This window comes from Zootermopsis nevadensis, unplaced genomic scaffold (genome assembly GCF_977971745.1).
Source record: "Zootermopsis nevadensis isolate Lab colony 2312 unplaced genomic scaffold, Znev_1.0 Znev_ptg000002l, whole genome shotgun sequence".
NCBI classification, from domain to species: Eukaryota; Metazoa; Arthropoda; class Insecta; order Blattodea; family Termopsidae; genus Zootermopsis; species Zootermopsis nevadensis.
Genome location: NW_028259134.1, coordinates 15,257,572 through 15,280,772, shown reverse-complemented (window position 1 = coordinate 15,280,772; position 23,201 = coordinate 15,257,572). Strand labels below are relative to the sequence as shown.

The window sequence follows — 23,201 nt, the reverse complement described above, 5'->3', positions numbered from 1 at the left end:
ACTAAACACATTTAACCTTCGTTATTGTTACTGGTAAATGCTGGCATAAAAATGTGTATGAATGCGAAATAAAGTGTCGGACATTTTGAACGGTCTTTACGTAATTTCAAGTACAGTCAATTACCTGTTTGTAACAAAGAAAAACGCACAAAATGAGCGACTATAACACTCGAGTCAAAACTGGTTAGCCATCCATCAAACATGATGAGTAAAAACAGAAGAACATCAATTCCCTCAACCCACCCAACATCAGATTGAGGAACGATTTCAATAACAAGTTCTCTCAGCTTTCTGCATGGATCTTAAGGTTGCTCAGTGCTCCTGCTCAAAGTGACTGATCTCAGTAACTTCGTGGTAGTAGAATGTTAAGTTCAACACTGGACACAATCCTGAGCCAGCATATCAACTTTTCCATCATCAGGGGCAATGTTCGTGCCTGGTTCAAATGATAGCAATCAAACGTTATATAGAACATTTCGGGCGAACTCGGGCCATTTCTTTTACGTAAAGAAAATGTTATTTATAGTTGCGTTTATCTCATGCTCGTGACACAGACGGGTTGCGGAAACAAACATCATTTACTCGATTTTCTCGGAGATTTTCGTAGCTATCCCAACCCAGAAATAGTTCGAGATAACATCTTGCAAACGCGGCATCCGACATCCCTGTACCATCCCTCAAAGGCCTAACATAACATCAGATATTCTTAGAGCGGCGCTAAATGCATTCATGAATTACTGGCATTTGTTTATTCATACAATCAGGACAGATTGTAAATCGATCGGGTTTCGTTCGGGCTGAAATAACATGAAGTCGGGCTTCGGTGGGGTGCGGGTAACATACTTGAAGATAAACGTCGATCTACGGCCAAATGTTCCTCGGCCCGGGTGGATTTCTAAACTTTTGGCCTGTGCAGACATCTACCGCGATTTACCCTCGGGAAATAATCCCTGAAACTCATTGGACAGGAGGCTGGGTGGACCCCAGAGTCGGTCTCGACGCAGAAGGTACAAGTTAATCCTTTGCCCCTGCCGGGGATCAAACCCCCGTCTAGTCCGCAGTCATTCACTGTACTGAGCTATTCTGGATCACATAACAATTTGTAATTCCGTGTTGTATAATTGTGAATGGTTTCAACTTGTAAGTCAATCTCATGTCAATGTAACTTCCTGTTTACAAACAAATTACGTTAGCATAATTGTAATAAATACAGGAACAACGGTGTCTATGTTAATAGTCTCTATGAAAACAAATAATGTTATTACCCTGATAATAATCCCATGCATATATACATACAATACGAAGGCGTGGTTTTTAAACAATGGTACTAACAGAATTTAACATGAAGAGAACATTCTCACAGTCCTGTACCTCGTAATGTTGGTTATAAATTAAACAGTAATTTGGTTAAGGATGAAAAACTATTATGGACGCTGGAAACAGAGTTACAAACTCTGATGTATCATTATAACACGCTCATAATGTTTTCATACTTAATTTTGTAGGACGGTACTAATGTGGCGGTAATAACTACAGTTCCTATTATAAAGCGGCCAATGAAACAGCCAGCTCAAATTTCTCTGTACGTATCCAACTTACCGTTGGAATGAACCTGGCCAAGTCCTCTTGTTCATTTCTTCTACACAAAAATAAGTAACCACGTGTAATGTAAAACTTCGACTTTCGGGATTGATCAACGTTGAATGTTGACAATTTACCAACGTTTCGGCACACAATGCGGTTGCATTCTTCAGGGCGAATGTGTAATGTTCGGGCGTTTTAGGAAGCCTACTCTAGTAGGCAACAGGTAGAGAGCAGGTGGATCAGAAAATATGGCGATGACAAAAGGTTTTAAAGGTCACACACATGTGATGAAGCTTCGGTGACAATGTGAATCGATAAATGAGGTGATATAATTATTCTAGTGCCTATGTGGTTGGTAGAAAATATATTTTTCTCTAGGTACTAGTAATACGTTTATTAAAATATATATTAAAAGTTTACAGTCACTCACAATTATAATAATAATAATAATAAAATAGTATTAAAAGATTTAAAATATCATTTAAATACACTACTAGTTTCGGCTACATTCAGCCATCGACGGGTGTATGCTGTATAAACCTATCACCATTTTACTGATTTATAACGTTATTCATAAAATGAATCAATTGAATTGTGAGTGACTGTAAACTTTTAATATATATATTTAATATACGAACCACAATATGACGCAATTGCAGTATCTTAGTAATACGTTGTTTTGTATTGTATTGTACAAAGCGATACAGACAATGAACTGGTCACGGATGAGAACAAAACAGACAAATACGCCTGTTTTACCAGTTTGTGAGCCAGGGAGGTTTAAACTATTACATTAAATGCATAAATTTACGCTTTGATCTCCAAAGTGGCCTGCCTCTTTCGCTGAGCTTTCATAGCCAAAATGTTGCATGCGGTAAATCCAACTGTTACGGAATACTTAGCTCCAGGTTACAAAGACTGAACATTCTCCCACGGTGTCTGTCTAGAGTTCCTCTGTAACATTGTCATGAATGGACCGCATTCCAGTCTCAGCTGATGTATGTATGCACATAACAGCTGGCCGACTCTTCACTTAGCGTGCATTAACAGCTCTCACACATTCTTCCATCTAGTTGAAAGCCACAGAAAGAAGTAAGGATGAAAGTGGTCCAAAAGTAATTCAGGAGAACCTTGCCTCGCAGTTCGAGATCGGTGAAACTCAGAGCACCATCTGACAGGGACCACGATCGAGGCCAGAAATTCGAACGCCTCACTTTCTCATATAGCCAATGTATTATTGGTCAGAAACTAGGTTATTCATGCTAGTTTACACTTAAGCAAATCTTCCGATGCTATACTCTGGGGATGACGTATAATTTATAAAGTTGTAAAGCCACGAATAGTTACGTTCTAGTGTCGCGATGTGAGGTTTTCAAACCAAATAAATTCAGACCAGGAAGTTTGGTGTTGCTGGATGATATTTACATCGTGTGCGGCACGCGGGCAGTTAACGACAGTATTTCAACAGCAAACCTTCTGAAGATGGCTGTCTTCTGGGATGTCGCGCCGTGTAGTCTGCCTCAAGAAGCACTGAAACGTCGGTAAACTTCTACTAGACTATACGACGCAAGAACCCAGTAGACAGCCATCTTCACACTCACCGCCGTGAAAAGCTCAAATCCCAATTAGCAAATTTTCTGATTATATGGGAAGTCTGCATGAATATGGAGTAAATACGGTTTTGAAACGAGACGGTCGTGGCTTCTATGACGTCTAAGTGCAAATGCCTGCAGAAACTGGCAAAAACCATGGAAAACCTGTCAGATACCCGGTATCCCGACATTATTCTGAATCTGCCCCCGAATACGAAGTGCTGGCCATAAACTGCCACGTACAGCGTAGGATACTGGTTTTACGTATCTTAAGATTTAATATGTGTACACACGGGAAAAAACAGGTGGCTTTCGCACCAAAAGAATCATTACTGCAGGGGCAGAGATGTAATGACACCCGAAATCAGTTTTCTAGCTTCCATCTTACCATTACGGTGGAACACGACACTTCTCTACATTGTATGTCGCGGTTCCCCTAATCCCCAATTTCCCATTAGGCTTTGGTCTTGATAACCGCGTTTATTTTTTTCCTTTTCAGGAACATAACCCTCGTGGTTGGCAATGGTATGCTGTTTCTATCCCGTGTATTATACCTCACTTGAGATTCGTTTAAAGATATTTTCAATCTTACATTGAATTCGAATACATTTAAAATTGTCTCCAGAGAAAAGTATCTAGTACAATTCTATTTTTCAGTCGTGGCTGCAGAGCTGCGCATTTCGTGTATTACTTCCACATGCCTCAAAGAAACACGCCAATAAGGAGCTGGGTATGCATCACAGCCATAAAAGTTGGCTCGCTGACATCTGCTTCACTTACCCACACGTCCATATTGGCGCCCTTGAACAAATCTAGTGCGCATTCTGTTCACACCGGTCATGTCAAAAAATGTGACTGCAGTTACTATGAAAGGCTAGTTCAACAAGCAGTAGAATGGGACGTAATAATACTGTAGCTTGAACTTCCAGACTTCCTGTTACACATATCAGATCGGCACGTGTGTTATAATAATACAGTACCACTTTGCGAGTACGACCACTGTGTGCCAAATAAATAATAAGGCTTATGTATGACAATATTTACTCACACGTGTATTGCTTGGTTAACGACCTTACAAAGTGACACCGGTAGCCAGTGTTGGGTGCCTTCTTTTCTGACATAACTGACTTCAAACCCCCGCTCGGAAGCTGGTGACTTTGAAAGGAATTTCATTCGAAACATTTCTTCCTCTTTTACTCCTGTCTATTTCACCTATTCCATTTTCTGTTCGTCTTTGGCGTATTCCTTTCTATCACTCCTCGTCTAGATCACATTCAGGGATTGTTATTCACTAACGTTTTTGAACTCACAAATTCTATTTATAGCCAAATTATCAGTGATAATGAATACCAAGTGGGTGCAATGTTTTTATTCAGCATTATATTCTTAGTCATATTAGTTGGGCATCATTAATAGATGTTTTTTTCTGCTGCACTCAACCTTCTGAACAATAATTACGAAAACATATACGACGTTTCGGGAGTTCGCTGTACACCCGAACTCAAGCGATTGTCATTGCACTTTCCACCGCAAGATATGTTTTATTTTCAATAACTGGAAACCTCTGAAAAAATCTTTTATCCTAATATTATACCTATAATTATAAATAATGAATTGTAAATGATGTGGAAGGTTCCGTTCGGTCTTAATTTAACCTTTTGAAGCAGAAGTTCATGTACAGTGGATTCCGGTTAATTGGGACACATCGGGACTAAAAAACTTTAGCCTAATTATGTGAAGTTCCACGTAAAGAGTTAAAAAGGTTTGTTCTTTAAGACTTGTAACAAATAAACGGCTGCCTCGATTAACCGACGGCCCAATTAACCAGAATCTACTTATATAAAATTTAAGAATTCAGTCCGTACAGTGATGGTTTTTTTTACGTGTCTACATTTTAAACATCTTGTACCTCATACCAGCTTCAAGTCCTACGCTCCATTTAAAACATAAAAGTCATATCTTTTAATCGCACGCAATATCTGCCTTCTTTGTTTTTAAACCTCTTCCCGCAACAGAAATGCATCTTCCATTAACTTCAAGAGAGTAAAAACACTTTAAACATCGTACCCTCTGGTGAAAGGCGAGTTGTCTGGTTTTTATTCTCAACTTTCCTTCAAACTCTCACTTCTCTCTTCTGCTCATTTTATAGTTTGAAGCTTAAACGCAGGACTTAAACAAAGAAATGCTTAAGATCTACTAACATTTTACAATACTTCCCAGACCACTAAACACTTCACAAGACACTGAAAACTAAACGTACAAGGAGTGAAAAACCAGATCTCAAACCATGGTAGGTGCAATGAATGAGTATTATTCCTCTTCACAATCAGATATCTCTGAGACCCACCGAATATTTTCTGTGCAGAACACTGCCGTGTGAAAGGCAGACAGAACACAACCACGAATATACATCTTGATTTCAAAGAGTATCTTGAAACATTCATACCACCACAGTTTAGGATACCCAGTTAAAATCAACTACAAATTAAAAATGCCATGCATGTGTTTCAATAGCTATATAAGCCGTCAGTTATCTCGAGGCTCTATGGCCTGTGGTCACTGGAACAGAGAAAACCAAAGCCCGCCAATAAACACAATCCTGAGCCAGTTCCATCCACAGTCCTCCATGTTTTTAACCAAAATTTTGTATGTATTTCTTGTCTCGCTCGTCATGGTAGAAGGAACCGTTCCGGACGCAGGGGGGTAAGCTATGCCCCTCTACCCGAGAAGACGTGGGTGCATGCCCAACTCTAACATCTATGTATTTCCAACTTCAAGGTCTTTCCAAGTCTTGAAGAAAAACGACAGTTTCAGACACTTGTTACAACGTCATCACTAGTTCCAACATGTTCCGACCTAGATAGCATAAAACAGAATGTCTTTCCACAAAATCGTCCACTTAATCTGTCACCAAACTGTTAAACAGTCGTCATGACTACTGATCTTCCTTCTCACAGGAGGCTCCAGCAGGGAAGGACGTTATTTTTATCCGAGGGCTAGATCGGACTATCCTGATATCACCAAGGGCGAAGATACTCGCAGTTAAAGTTACGTTCTTCAAAAATAATTAAATATCTCGATGGATAAACATGCACTATGGAGTTCTTAATTAACATATTTAGACATGTTCTCAGACACTGCCTGTAACAGAAAATTATCCGTGTATTTTGTGTTATGTCAATGTTACTTTAGAGTTAACAACCGCCAAATACCAAAGTATAAATAACAAACATAGGCCTATATGCAAGTGTACGCCTGTACAAGCGGCTACTTCCGATACAATCGACTTTGTCAGTCTTTCATTTTTAATCTTACGTTTTAATGCACACGCTGGTATGAAATCCACTGTAATTTCCACAGGAATAAACAGTTGATTTAAATAAAGTTTAAGTTCGAACATTTCTTCTGGTATATAGGCTCAAATCTATAATTTATTAAGCTTTAGTGAGCTTTGCATTCCGCTAACATGAAACTTTGAACCAATTACGGGAGCTGTAGGCAGGGATAAGTAATTACTTCCTGAGTCCTTTGAGATAAAACAATAACAAAGAACGGTAGCCTAGCAGGGCGTTCAAAAGTTTCAGTTATAGCAGTCTGCAAATATTCAAGAAAAACGTGCAATGAAAATAGTTAAAGAAAAAAATTATCAGAATTTCGGAAAGCTGTCGGTCTGTACAGACTTTGCTTTATTCCAGCATCAAGATCGACCACGCGTCTGGACTAATGTAATGATCTTTATTATACTTGGTATGAACACCACGCCATTGGAGAACAAAACACATCCGCACCTTTTCACTTCCCATCAACCACAATACGCTGGAACCATGTACGATTTGAGGTTTTGACAGCGGTGAGTATGAAGATTTCTGTCTTCTGGGTTGTTGCGCTGTGTAGTCTGGTCGATGTTTACCAACGTTTCGGAGGTCATACTGCCTCCATCATCAGGGCGATGAAGATTTCTGTCTTCTGGGTTGTTGCGCTGTGTAGATGAATCACTCTGATGACGGAGGCAGTATGACCTCCGAAACGTTGGATAACATCGACCAGACTACACAGCGCAACAACCCAGAAGACAGAAATCTTCACACTGGAACCAGTTAAAAACTGAATTCCAAAATACCTGGAACATTTTTCCTTTGCGAAAAGTTGCCCATTCAATAAGATACCTCCTTTTTTGTTCAACAAGATACTTTCAAATACTGAGAAACTGCACAATACACACCAAATCTATTAAAAACCACGCAGTTACAATCTAACCACAAGTCCGAAATCCATGTAACCGACATTGCAATGTTATGAAGGAATACATATTTTCAGTCTTCTTTGTGTCGGTATCATATCTTGAAGTATTCTGATTGTATTTTTTGGAACGTTGGCCTTAATTCTACCCCATTTGTGGTAGGATAAACTCCAGAACAAAAATTATACGAACATAAAATATCAACGTGTCAATGAACGTGTGTCCTTTTCCGCCTAACAGTTCCCATGTACGCGAAATAATTTTCCATTAAGTGATACCTGAGGTTATCACGGCGGCTTCTATAAAGATAGCGATCGCCCTGATAATGGTGGTAGCATTACCTCTGAAGCGTCGGTGAACCTCTATCTACAGGGCGCAACAACCCAGGAGACAGCCATCTTAAATTTTACATGGCCTTATACTCTACAATTCTAAATCGAGACAAGAGAAAATTCAATTGATCTATTTTCCGTTTTATACAGCCTGTAGCTACTTAACCAGCACGGCGGATGTGGACGAAACAGATTTTAAAAACGTTCGTGTGTCAGGACAAGGTCCGATGACATATTTATTTCTGTATGCACAGCAATAAACATTCAGGTACCGCAAAATCAACGACCAGCTTCTCCAGCTGAACACTAAAACACTAGGACATTCGCTGTGTCTAGTCGGACTCCATCAGTCAAGCAGGATGGTCCTCCACGAAGGACAACAGGAGTCTAAATTATCTTCAACAACTGTCACGGAATCGAATCTGCCCAGATGAAAGCTTTTGCCGCAAAAATAATGGCGCGTGCCGAACTTGTCTTCTATACGACGGCTTTTAGCGACGCAAGTAATGTTAAATACGCGTATGTGTCATTCAACTTGTCTGATTTATTTTACTGATGCACAGAGTCGGGAAGCTGAGAGAGCGCATGCATGAAGTAAGGTCTATAAATATGAACATACATTCTCAGGGGTGCACAAACTTTATTCGTTGGACAGCTATTGGACACGTCTTGAAATTACTTCCGTTCTCTGACGACCCTTTTCAACTTTTCTTTACGCCACAGTGGAAGCAAAGATAATTATGGCCACTTCTAAGTCTGCGTGTCGCATATTTTACCACACTGCAGCAACAATCACCATGGTTCACATTATTGCAACGGTATCCTTGCGTTACAATACACCTCTGATCAGTGTTTTGCATGTTATTCCCTTGGTTTCCCGGCTGACCTCACCACCAGTGAAGTGGCGTAAAGCAGTGGTTTTCAACCTGGGGTACGCGTACTCCCGGGGGTACGTGAAATTTAAAAAAAAAATTATGATAAACACTGAATAATCAGTAATGCAGTTTATTTTAGATGTAGATTATATACTATGTATAACTTGAATTATACACCAGCAACTTTTGGGGTACAAAGTTGAAGATAAATTATATCTGGGGGTACGCGAACAAAAAAGGTTGAATACCACTGGCGTAAAGAACGCCTTCCCAATCTTCTTAATGTATTTTACGTCATAACAGAGGTGAATTGAAGGATGACATGTGAATGATGCATTTGAAAGACGTGGATGGTCAGTTTTAAGGAACGCATGGGAAAGCTCAGGTCAGCCACGCAAAACCTCGAACTCGATACCTTCAATCCCACCTGTCTGCACGCACTGTGACAGACGATGACATGGCTGCAAGGAGAGCTTCCCCCCCCCCCCCCCCCAACCTCATGCCGACACTACAAACCTAGGATATTTACCGTAGCCCTTCATGCCCTCTGTTGACAGAAGCTCTCAAATAACGATGATGATAACGGAAAGCTAGAAGCATTTGGGACGCCCTTGAACCTTTACATCAATCTGTAGGTGGGTGGTCTGAAACGGAAAGGTTTAAACAGGATACCATGTCTACTTTTATTTACAAAGGTCCCCGTCAGATCACTTTATCACTTGGTGGATTACGACAGCCGGCTTGGTTGACGACTATTTTGCAAACATTGGAACAAGACACTGGGTGGCAAGGGGTGTCCAGACAATTGCTCGTGAGGTGCGAAACTTGTGCACTGGAACTGGCACGAGTTTTTTTTTAGTTTTGTCTTGGTAACTGTGTCGCGCGTAAAGAGAAAGAATGGCAGAAGTGACCGACAAAAGGACGGCGGGTGGCGCGCAGAGAGAGGGAGAGAGAGACAGCGAAATTGCCACACACACACACACACACACACACACACATATATATATATATATATATATTCTTTTTCTGTGGTTTTATGGCTCTGCAAGAATCGGTAGTATGGACAATGAGCCACTCATGCACTCAAACCCCATACTGCAACAGATACTAGTTTAAGTTTGCCCGACCTCTACATCGCAAATGGAAGGATATTCCCGGCTAAGCAGCTTTCACCGCCAACAGAGTCAAACTCGCATCTTCCGACAAAAAATCCTGTCAATTTGAACTAATACAGACGATTAACACTGGGCGAAAAAAAAACAACTTAAAAAGAGAATTCTTATGGTATTCCATGTTCGTTAAGAAACTGCTGCGTCATTTCGTCCGCTTTTCTTACTGATCACTGAGAAAACCAAGATTAATAATATCGATCAGCATTTGCACAACCTCAGCCGCCGTGCGATTTTAGGTGTCCAGTCAGTAGGATCAAGCGACTGCCTTGGAGCTACACTACCTCCTATGCAATGGTTACCGGGGATCTTTCCCTAGGGGCACAGTGTATATTTGACCCTTTCAGCTGCATACACGTCTTTTTCTAAATGTACAGAATGCACTCTATATTCTGATTTCTACGTGTTCTCTTCGCCGCCACGTCCAGACCGGCTCTGAGACCCACAAAACCTCCTCTCACTACCTTTTCGTCATATGACTGTCTTTAGAAAATTTTATCCGTCCTCTTGATCACAGGAAAACTTTACGAATGACTTTCTGGATTTTACTGGGCAATACTGCGCCAAATAAGATAATGGAAGCTGTTATAATTCCTACCTTAACTGTATACATGACAAAAATTTTAAACTGATATAGCACGATAACGGGAGATTATTCACAAAGCCGTAAATTACACGGAACATTTGAATGTTATAGGAAATAAACTTCATTCTGCAGCAACCATGCCACCGTGTGATGTCGGGACATCGAAACGCAAGCAGAAGGTTGGAAGCTCTCGACAGGCTACGCTCGGGGCACCGTACTGTATCAAAACAACACGTGTAATGGCTTTTAAGAATGATACTAAACCCTCTGTAAAGTAATTATTTTGTTATAATTTGATAATATACTACATTTCTGTGATAAAATAAGACCGTATCAAGAAAGACGGGCGATAAACACCTTACAAGGAACGCGACAAAATTGAAATGTCAAGAAAAGACAAGCATATACAGGTTTCCTATGGTGCATAAAGGGATCAATGTCACTTGGCAACAATCTAATTTACAAAGGTCGGTTTCAATATTAGTTTAAATTTAAATTGATAGCTTGAAAATTATGCAAGTCTTAATAAATATGAAAGCACTTAAAAAATCAATGTAGTCAGCATCTAATAAGTGTTTAAAATTTTCAAGAGAAATCAGTGTCAAAACAACAAACCTTGTATCTCAACCCATACTTCACGCATAAGGCAGACTGATGATTAAGCTTCAGGCATAACACATAATGGCAAATGCGAATCATTTCAGTCATATCTTTAAGTCACCAAAACACATTTACAACACGTGTTTCCTTTGCTCAAATAGGCCACAGGTATGTTGTCCTCGGATCGTGTTCTTAACGTACATATTTTAATAAATGTACAATGGTGTAGCGTTTTACAGATCTTACGTCAATCCGACGATTATATAACTATGGGTAAAGATACACAGGTAGACACCTACTCACAAATATAACCTGCCAACTGAAGTGCTTCCAGCTGTCAATTGATTACAACAGATATGAAGGTAGATAAAAGCCGGAAACCAATGATCACCATGTAAAATGTACAAAGAAGAAGAATAAAAACGGCAAAAACTCACCACAAACATTCAGCCACCCTTCAACGCGACATGGATAAACCAGCTTATTTCTTCGACCCATTGCGATGGTAAGCATTTAGCAGGAACTTTCACCGTAAAAGTATTGAAATGTAGCTCCACAAAATTTTCACGGTTTGACTCAAAACACTGCAAATTTACATGCACAATTTATTCATCTGAACACTCGGCACACATGAACACACTTCACATAAACATTGCGGTTGGTCACGAGTTTGAATTTTATAGATGTCATGAAGCAACTCTCCATTGTTCTTACATCACGACGCGAATTCGCCTGCGAATTTGCAAAACTCGTGACACGAGCACACAAACCACAATAACTCTGTTGGCACCTCAACGATCGAACACCGACATTCAAACTGACGACGCCGCGCGCGCACACGCACTGCCCGATCGTTTCAAAGAGCTTCTATAGCAAAGACAAACTCCAGAAACTTTCTCCAGCCAGTTTCACTTGATGCTCTTAGCCTCCCACTTGTACTGGCAACACGGAAATGAACACAACCCCCCCCCCCCCCAACAGCAGTGCCATCTGTTGGTCGAGAGACCAACTTCAGTGCCCAACTCCAGCGGATCGGTTAATGATAATGGAACCAAGCCTCAATATACCGCCGCACTTGGTCCTGTACAAATATTGACGTTATAACCGTAGTGGTGGTAGATTTAAACCGTTATTTTTTCTCAGAAAATCTGCAAAACTGTTGGTTTTAACCACAAAGGGGTAAAATAGTTCTCACCAACACTAAACACTAACCTTTTCCCCATGGTATACAATCAATCACAACTGATTGTAGGCATACAGTCCACACCTGTAGACCTTCATTCTTTTACTGTTACAATGACATTAGACTCTCTCTGTGGAACTGACCACTAATTGACCCATTATCCATCCCTAGATGATACAAATCAAAAGCCAAGGCATAAACAGGTAAGGTTCATACTGTTCTACCTGCCATCATTCCCCAGATAAATTGTCAAACTTTTTATCTACCATCTGTACCAGATCATGCCATTTCTCATCACAGATGTGGGGTTCACTTCCAGGGATGTCCACATATGATTTATAACAAACAAAGTGGCACTGGTACAAGTGTTTCTGAATACTTCAGTTTTCCCATCCCTGTCATTACACTGCTACAGCAAAGGGTCAGTGCTTGGCAGACTTTGGTGAAATGGGCAGGTTCCTGCAGACTGACCAAATGTCATAGCCAAGCAGTTGTCACTCCTGCTTTATATATGGTAGGCCCAGATTCAATTTTTGGCCCAGGAGGCTCAGAAACTACATTTAAATAAGCCAAGAAATAAACAAATCTGTTGGCCAGACAGGAGTGCCAAAAATTTAAATTAAATTCCCAACATGTTACCATTTGACTAAACCTTATTCAGCTACTTCATAAATAAGTCAGTGTTAAAGATTATGCATTGAATTTATCAGCAACAAAGTTGACATAGAATCATACAAAAATCACACATATTTAAAACAAATGGATTATAATATTTCAAGTAAAATTAATATCTTATGTTTTCTTTGTTAAAGGTAATGCAAATGGTGCAAACAAGACTAATAAATCTCAGCATAATTACTATATTCAACAAAGTATCTCCATGTGCAACAATAAACATCAACATAAGTATTTTTAATAGGGATCCCATAACCCTTCTCTAAATCAATAGCATTTTAAGAATTGCTGACAAACTTCTGAATGGGAGAATGTAGGCAAGTTCTATATCATAAAGATGCAGAGGGGACTGGAGGTAAAGATTTTAATTTCAGCGCAATACAGAAGTGAGTCTGTGTCTATGAGTTACCAGCTTTAAAACTATAATTTATATTCATCTGAGTTTATGTAAACAGGAAATCAGAGTTTGAATTCAAGATATGGGATCCCTAATCACAACTAAATTAGAAACAGGTAACTACAAATGCATATAAATTGTTAAATCACATTACATTTGTATACATCACCTTCTGATGAAAATATTGAAACATTAACATACAGCGAGAAAAAATTTAATAACACTCCACACACTGAGAACATTAAGTCTTTTGGTTACTTTAAGAAGACCACAACCAGAAGTTCAATTTGGGGAAGATTCAGACAACTCAACAGCTACTGTGATGTGCAGGCCACAAGAATGGGAAAGTGAAGTTTTGAGCAGTTATTTTTTATGGCAAAGGTGAATGTGCTACAGAACAAATATTGATGCACGCAGTCATTCAAAGAAATACAATCCTACAAAATGTTATGCCAATGGAAAATGCGTCACATGAAGCTGCTCTCACAAAATAATTTCATCTGTCCTGAAGATTTTACTGATTACATTTGTATTCAACACATAATATATACTCAGACTTCTTTCATTATACATCTGTTCCTGAGCAGATATAACTGGAGTATTATTCATACAAATTCCATCAATAGAATTACACTCAACAACGTTAGTGCTAACTTGGGAAAACAATCTCTAATCATTAAAGTAAAGATACTAAAGTGAAAAAAAACTGCATGCAGAAACTGTGTATAACCTACAGCATCCTGCAATATCTTCCTAGAAACATTAATAGTTTCTCAACTGATCAAAAAACTACCAACTTTTATTTGAGCTAAGATTCAAAATCCATCATCAAGCGTCATCCTAAGACATTCAACATTAATGAAGAGTACAAATGGAATTAATAATAGTTACAAAATGTGGTCTGACTTGCGAGACGGCGCAAGAATGGTTCACGTACGTCATCATGTAGAGAATATTTCTTAAAATTTCTACCATTATAGTACTCCCAGGTCATTCCTCTGGTAATGGTCTAGTTATCAGTAGGCCACAATAAAAAACTACATCATATGAGAAAACATAAACACTCATATCAACACTGAGATAAGAAAAGATTTGTATGTTGCTTGAAGTAGGAAAGGAGTGTGAGTGGGAAAAGGCTGCAGTACTCACAACCTATCAAAAATAACAACCCTAGAGTGGAGGCAAGGCTCCCTCTATCAAAACTAACACATTGCTCAATCATGCTGAAATTATATTTATAAACCAGTATTTGATGTTTTGAAATTATTGATACCTCCAGAAATGTTTAATAAGTACACTTTTTGTTGAAACTGAAATTACTAATCCAGCACAGAAATGCAAATGTACTATTATTATTATAGGTAGAAAAAGTCTAAAACTGATGCAGGCCTACTCTTTTACATCAAACTTTATTGTATGGAATTTGTTTTTGTATTATCTTTTGGTGTCTGATCATATACATGACAGCCTTACAATGGACACCAAATTTTTATGGTAGTCATACTCACGATTTTTAGAAATCTGTAAAATTCTTTTAATTATAAGCTCTCGGTGCAATGTGCTCAATTAGAAATAATAAAAAGCTGTGGAATAAATTTAGAAGTTAAATCACAAAGGCCAAAATTACTGTACACAGATACACATTTCAACGTCACTCAGGAAGCTCTCAAAATACTCCTTCACAATATATTTTTAGATTTTAAATTTGACATGAGTTAATGTTTACTCTATGATTACATACACTTAAGAAGACATATTCACTGAGGTGTCCACATTAACAATTCGTTTCTTACGAGAAAACTTAGTAGACCTAAGGTTCATTTAAATGAGTACATAAAATATGGGAAATTACATTTAAAAAAACACCTGAAACAACCAAAGATATTTACAACCATAACAGCACCACAGATGATGAGTTCAGTATTAGGTACATAAAATATGTTTGATTTGACGTTTTCACAGCGATAAAAATGTGAATTATTGTCTGCATGACATCAGAACCCATGTTTATCTAAATATGCCCCAAATTTGCTCTTGCTGAAACAGACCATTTTAAAGACAGCGAGGAAAGCAAAGGATGCCTGAAATGGCACTGCATGTCCATATGGGAAAGACAGGAGAATCGAGCCAAAAGGTATTTTGGAAAAACTCAATTACACAGACTTTACAACACACTTGAAACAGCCCAATTACAAACTTGGGCATAATTACATTACATTTACCATTCATGGTTTCCACAACAGAATCTGTAAGGTTCGCCAGTACTACGAGCCTAAAGCCAATTGCAGATGAGTCTTTCAGAACGCAAACTGTACCATCTAAAAAATGGTGACAAGACAGCACAAACACTGAACTCCGTGTCTGCAGAATGGTGAAAACCTCTGCGGAATGAACATGCTCTTAATTGGCTAACTACGCCTCTGAAAAGTGTGCTTAATTTTAGAAAATAAATCAAAACACACAAGACCACAATCCACATTTTTATTCTGCCTATTACAGTTCTAAAATTTACATTTCATTCCAAAAACATTCTAGACAAATCCAGTATGGCATGCCTGTATCTTCTCCCTTGCATTCCTTTGACTATATGCTTCTTTTCCCGCATCATATACTGTTCGACGCATTGGTCATCTGCTATGCATAGGAGTTTTGTTAGATTTTGTTAAATATTTACTAATGACACTTTGCGATTTATTATAATTATGAAGCTCTTTGGATATACCGGGTAATGAACTCAACAAGCCAGATTTCTCTATTATGAGAGTAAAAAACTGATATTTATGTTTACATATAAATTATATAACTGTCTATGCAACACAAATGGTTAAAAGTAAAAATTTGTTACAAAATGTAATGCACATGTAACAAGAAGACAGATGAAGTTTTTTTATACCCTGAGTATATTGGAAAGAATCTGAAATGATATTTAAAGACCACAACAGTTTATAATAAATTTCAGCTGCAGTCACAGCAGAAATGTTTAGAAGATTAATACATATTTAATAATTATATTTTAAAATTACTGAAATATTGGCATTGGCTTTTACCTACCGTGATTCAACATTATGATGATCTGTAATACAGATCTTCTCTTTTATCATATTACTGCTAAAAGGTTTTTTATTCCTCAAGTCATGGGAGCACTGGAATCAATTTCAATAGTGAATTTGGCAAAAAAAATCCTTAAATACAAGTTTATTCAGAAAAGCAGAAGCAACCAAACAGCTTTTTCTGGGACCATTTTAAAATAACACATGGTTTTAGTGGGCCACTTAATAATATCTATGCCTGTTGTTCAACAGATGCAATGCACCGTGTTGTAAATACTAAAAATAAGAATAAAATATTCGTACTGTACTTTATTTATTCCACACATATCTTGGCATTGTGTTACTTGTTCAAATAGTTTTATTAATTTTGTATCGGAAAATTTTGTAGTCATTGCTGTTCCACATACCACCTGAATGAAGCTCACAGACCATACTTTAAGAACCACTGCATCAAAATGTTCGGTGAGACACACAAGGGATCAGTATGTTGCCAGCAGACACATAAGATTATACGTAATATTTCTGAGAGGACACAAATAGCAGAAAGGAAACAACCGCGGTTTTATCAATTGAAAATAAATTTTTCTGCTTTCCATTTAATTTAAAACTGAACACAATTTAAATGAGAGATAGAACTGATCTCCGAGTTTCAACTGCGAAACTACAAAAATTTGAAACCTATGTCAACAGCATAATTCAAGGAACAGACAGATTCCCTCTGTTATAATCACAAAAATGAACTGTTGTAGTTCTTTCTACTAACCGTTCATATTACGTCAAATTATACATTAATACCATGAACAAAAATAAAGACTTCATATTTTTAAACAAAATAAATCAGAATTTGGCTAAAAGGCACATGTACTTACATCTGAGGGATAAACACATTTGAAAGTAAAGTTATAGTTCTTAAAGACATTAAATATTCTATTATCTATATTCTTTATCAAAGCTACATTCAAATCATTAGAAGCATTCTTCAAATTGTCTTGGACCAAACAAGAAATCACACAAAATGAACACTTATATGAAATAAAGTGAATTACTTCTACTGCTCCTCGATTCCATTTGAATTGCTGGCGACACACGAGGAGACCGAACATGACACAGACGAGATGGCAACACCAACACATCAGGTGAAAGATTTGTAGTAAAAGATCTAAAATCAATTACAAAATATTTACAATCCAGAAACAGCTTTGACCTTTTAAGTTACAATATATCCCAGCATACATTGAAGGAGTGAGAAAATCTCAGTTACAATGTACAGCCTCTGGGCTGAACCTGGGACCTTCTACATACAAAGCATGAGGGTAACCATACAACTGAAATGATAATCTTCTCTTACCATCCCAAACATATCAGAGGCGTATGAACCAATATATCTCCCTCTAAACTCTCTTGTCTAAGAGAAGATTCAATCATTGACACAATCCTTCAACTCACCCATTTATGCTCCAAGCCCCTCGTAGTGTGTGGCCAGCTGGTTCGCCTATTTCCTGTTTGTGAGGGGCCCCAAGAAGGGAGTGATAATGTCGAGTGGCAGTGGGAAGATAATGGTAGAGTTCTTTTCTGCAGATATGGTGTTTAGTGTCTGCAGGTAGCGCAGCTGTAACAAACAACATGAATGTATTAAATAACTATCGGTGCATACCTCTGATGTAACTTCACAACTGCCAGAAATTTTGCGTAGTCAAAGAAATTTAAAAAAAGAAAACTAACAAACCAAGAAGACAGATGAAGCTACTAAAATAAGATTTGTTATACCTGTTATTGCAGACTATATGAGAGCCAGTCATTATTAGAAACCAAACAATCAGAACAGAATTAAACACAAAGATTTCTGTCTTCTGGGTTGTTGCGCTGTGTAGTCTGGTCGATGTTAACCAACGTTTCAGAGGTCATACTGCATCGCCCTGATGACAGAGGCAGTATGACCTCTGAAATGTTGGTAAACATCAACCAGACTACACAGCGCAACAACCCAAAAGACAGAAATCTTCATACTCACCACTGTGAAAACTTCAAATCTTACAGAATTAAACACATCTGACATTCAATTAATATTAATCTTGCAAAAGAAGGGTGTGTGCTGGATTTATCTGCCACAGGACAGTGTCCAGTGGCAGGTCCATGTGAACACAGTAATGAACCCTAAATTCCCACAAAAAACAGGGAAGATCTTAACTAGCTGAATAATTCTTAGCTTCTTAAGAACTCTGATCCATGAAGTTATTTAAATATCAAAAGTAAAACACCTGACTACCAAACAAATTGATTTCAGAAAATACAAAACCATGTAACAGATGGAACAATCAATTCTGAATATAAAGCTTGCAACAGTTTAAAATAATTAATTTATAAAAAAGATCAGAAATATGGATATATTTACAAATGTTTCTATTGTGTATTAACGAACAAAGAAGGAATAAAATCCAAAATCAGGACATTAGAAGAGCACTGAAAGTAGAAATATATCCTAAAAGTTCTGCACTGGCAACAAATTAGTAATGATCATCATGCTTCAGCACTGATAATGGAGGACGTATGTTCCTATGAATGTTAAGTAACAACAATGAATCACTGTGAAAGCTTGAAATCTGTTGCAACAAATTTGTAATTTGCTACATTTATACATATATTTATGATGTACTTTCAAACCATTGTTCATGATTAATATATCTAGGTGTTCTGCTCAAACAAACTATAGGCTACCTGAAGTGCAGCTGGACTCTCGGCCATGACATCAGACGCCTCCTTCAGAGCTCGTGATGCCTTCATCTCTCCCTCTGCGGCAATCACCTTTGCTCGTGCCTCTCGCGCAGCCTCAGCCTCTGCTGCCATTGCTCTCTGCAGCTGCAGAGGCAGACGGACATCTTTCCTATAAAGTAATAACATCGCACCATTAGTCATTAATCACTCGTGCCCCATGACTCACACTTCAATAAAGAATATAATTTTATTTCAAGTGACAAGTGTGTGCACTCCAAATTAAAATGACTTTCTTATTTGTACAACAAAGAATTTTAACAGCATAAGTATAGCAAAAGTTGGAATTTCTAGCTAGTTTTCAATAAAATACCAAAGTAGTAAGAATGGAAAAAATACTGTTCTCATACATGACCCTGGCTTTGGAAAATCAATTCATACATATACCTTTTGTTCAATATATCTTGAATAAAACAGTCAACTGTTAAAATCACAGACATGAAGACTGTTACTATTAAACCTTACAGCAGTCGTCCCAAACCTTTTTGTGCCTACGGGCACATTTGAGAGTTTATGAGATCGTGGCGGGCACCAACCAATTAACAAAGCCAAATTTTCTTTTCTCTGGACAAATAAGATATGGACACCAAATAATACACAAAACAACACAACATTTAATGATACAAGAAACCATGCAATCAAAAATACGTACTTTTATAAGTACAATTATTATTACTTAAGTGGGAAGTTAGTGTGATGTTTGGTGCTCATTTCATTGGCCAATTTTTCAAATTTGGGAGTGTAGGATGATGTTGCTGCTCGCAAACAATAGTCAAGATGGGCATTAGTAAGTCGAGATCTGTGCTTTGATTTTATAATGTTCATGGTTGAACAGGCTTCATTATTCAGTATAACCTCTTTCCGTAACAACACGGGCATATTATCAAGCACAAAATATTTATCTTACTCTTGTCTATATAAAACATACATAAAATTAGTATGAAATAAATATGAATGACTCGTCTCTTACATCTCAACTCTCTCTACTTTAACACCCCAAGGGTCAGTTGCCTCATCCAGAGCTGACTGCATCGTGTGGGAGATGGCCTCCCTCTCTGACAAGATCTCAGCCAGGTTGCGTGTCCCCAGAACATTTCGCAGTGTTGTAGCAGCAAGAAGACGTGTTGAGTGACTGCGGAAATAAACAACACAGAATCAGAACATAAGTCAGTTTCTCCATGAAATAGAAAAATGCATAACAACTTAATCTAGTGAACTCTATACCAGGATCAGTGAAGTCACAAGACTGGCATCGTAACAAACATCACAATCACTTCCAACTCTTGTCCATCATTGCAAATATTTTCCAAACAAAATGCTTCAGAAACTGGCTTTCTTTCTGTCATCAGGTAGCAGGGAAAGAAGCTTCCTACTCTCAATTGCGGCATTCCAAAGGGGCTATCTAAATTAGAACCTTGTTCCCTTGCTATCTAACAATGAAAAACAGAACCAGTTTCTAAAACACTGTTTGGAAAACCTATGGTCATATGTACAAAATAACTAATTTTTATGACAATATACTACTGTCAGAAACATTTAGAACTGTCAGTATTGCAGTTTTATGATTTTAAATTCAACAACTTACACCTGATCCCGGTCAGGAAAACTAGCAATGGCTGGGGGTTCGTCGTGCTGACCACACGTCACCCTATATCTGGATGGATGATCGTTCACCTCTGCTTAGGCGTGTGAACGTGAGGCCAGCAGTCAAGCTAGTCAGCTTTGGCTCTCTGGAGCTGTTATGCCATGGACTGAATTTAATTTTTACTTACACCTGATCCCATCTTGATGTAACAGCACAGAACTTTATTTTGTTACTGGAGGCACATGCCTACAATACATTATATGTCTGCTTGTGCCTGTACTCAGATTGCAAATGAGTGAAGGTACAAGACTTTTATTGATTTATCAAGAAAAAGAGTTGGCCTTTAAATAATTTATTGGTGTTAATCTTTCAAGGACAAAGCTTCCTGTGCTCCTCTGCGCAGAAACAGTATATTTTATGAAGACACCATCAAAAAACTGGGCCAGGCTGTCCTTTGCAAGGATGAATAATGAAATGTATACTGACTATCTAGAAACAGCTGCATGCAGGTGTTAAAAACCTCCTACTCCCCCCTTCTTCTAGCATCATTTCTGTTTTATATGAGTTGACGAAAAAATCCTCATATCCATATTTTATTAATTAATACTTGAAAAGGTAATGCACTGAACTATATAACCATTTTCTACATTTAGAAAGATAATAAACAATTAGAAAGCATAAAGGTTTACACACACACCTGTAGTTGTTGACATTGACGATAGCAGCCAGGGGTTCCCTGACACGGTAGTATATGACAGCATCCACGCAAACAGTGACTGAATCCTTGCTGAGAACCTAACGTGCCAACACATACAAGCACATCACAACATGCACTGTGTCACATGCAGCAGTGATAAGGCAGCAGCTGGTATATGAGGGGACAAATGTATGTAACACATAATTCCAAAGCTTTGTACACAGTTAAAACCCTTACCACAGACATACCACTTTTTTCACACCATAATATCTTGAAAATATTAAGCACAATCTTGCTGATAAAATATATTCAGAAAATTTGAAATTAAATATATTGTAAGAAATGCTCCTTAATCATTAACCCTTTCACGTTATGTAATCCTCAACACAGCCTTGAAACAATTCTTTACATTTAACTAAATTATAATTTTATATGTGATAGTTCTTATTTAGGCATAACTTTTGCTTGTTGAGTTAATATTTTTTAAATTGCTAAAAACTATAAAACAAACATTTATACTTCATGATGGTCAAGTCTAGCCAGCAACTTGGCAGTACAGAGATTAAAATACTCTATTCCTATATGGAAAAGGCAAATAAAGAACAAGTATGAAAATAATAAAAATATCCCACATGACAAAGGTTATTCAAACTCATGTCTAAAAGTACAAAAATAAAAAAACTACATCTGGGAAATAATTCATGACACCATCCTAGTTTATGAATGAATAATATTATTTGTTCCTCTGATGTCCATATCTATAAGATCTATATCATGGCAGCTCGTTTAGAATATTTTATTATAATTCAGACTACTTCACCAACTCATAATGGAAGCAGCAAGAACTGCTGACATGTTTGTAAACTTCTACCAGACTACACAGTGCAAAAATCCTAGAAAACAGCCTCTCATTCAGTGCCACGAGAACCTAAAATCCTACCTAGGAAAGAGTTAATAACTAGTGTTTCCATTTAATCACAGTTCTGATCATTGGAGGGCTATTCAGACTACATAAAGACCGCACAAAAAATAAAGTTTGCTGCACAACTTCATAGGATGAGCAATAAATAAAGTTGGTTATGAATACATAACAACAACTTGTGAGGTGACAGGTTCTTATGGTAGTGAGTATGAAGATGACCGTCTTCTGGGATGTAGCACCATTTACTATAGCAGAAACTGACTGATGATAGAGGCAGTACATGCCTGTGAAATGTCAGTCAATTTCTACCAGACTACATAGTAAAACATCCCACAAAATAGCCATCTTCATAAGAACAACTTATTTCCCTATAACAAATGTACCTCAAATAAAGATATTCAGAATAAACATACAGTTTCCTAAAAGAACAAAAGAAAATAAATAGCTTTTTATATAATTTGGAATTTTGCTTCTGAACTAAAAAATATGCAAGTTATTCTTCATAAAAAGTGGAATTTTATATCCTTCCTCTTACAAGAAATGTCAGTATAAACTGACAATATAATTACACAAATCAGAAAAAATAAGTTTGAGTTAGACAAAAACAAGTTTTGAAAGATCACTTTATGACAGAGAATTAACATGCTACTTTCATCAAATAAAACATCTTTATAATATTTAACAAGAACTCCTTGGAAGAACATACAATACCCATTTCTGCTTCAAATATTCCAATCTTTTTGGCGAAGCTTCCAAGAGCTATAAGAGATACAATTTAGTGATCAATTACTGTAAAGACCTATTGAATAATAGGATCAACTATCTGCAATGTGGCCCCCAGGCTGCATGTGGACCTTGCAACATTTTTATGCAACCCATCACATGATTTCAGGATTAGCCAATATGAGAAGGGTAACAACTTTATGATACTGAGAAGAATATTGA

General features: G+C 37.6%; 2 protein-coding genes across 17 annotated transcripts in view; both read right to left on the bottom strand.

Annotated features, from left to right (window-relative positions):
- Positions 1–11,857, bottom strand: part of raskol (Ras GTPase-activating protein raskol) — a 262,564-nt gene extending 250,707 nt beyond the window's left edge. The window contains exon 1 of the mRNA XM_022084520.2: positions 11,416–11,857. Coding sequence (XP_021940212.1) covers positions 11,416–11,491 — 76 coding nt within the window. The 5' untranslated portion in view covers positions 11,492–11,857. The remainder of the gene's footprint in view (positions 1–11,415) is intronic.
- Positions 11,858–12,844: 987 nt separating this feature from the next.
- LOC110839908 (band 7 protein AGAP004871) overlaps positions 12,845–23,201 on the bottom strand; it is a 76,906-nt gene continuing 66,549 nt past the window's right edge. For 15 of the 16 annotated variants that reach the window (XM_022084502.2, XM_022084490.2, XM_022084491.2 and 12 more), the window contains 5 exons: positions 21,335–21,432; positions 20,023–20,184; positions 18,999–19,164; positions 17,730–17,892; positions 12,845–17,442 (listed from right to left, as the gene is read on the bottom strand). In XM_022084502.2, coding sequence (XP_021940194.1) covers positions 17,776–17,892; positions 18,999–19,164; positions 20,023–20,184; positions 21,335–21,432 — 543 coding nt within the window. In that variant the 3' untranslated portion in view covers positions 12,845–17,442; positions 17,730–17,775. The remainder of the gene's footprint in view (positions 17,443–17,729; positions 17,893–18,998; positions 19,165–20,022; positions 20,185–21,334; positions 21,433–23,201) is intronic. The other variant, XM_022084492.2, reaches the window with a different exon arrangement.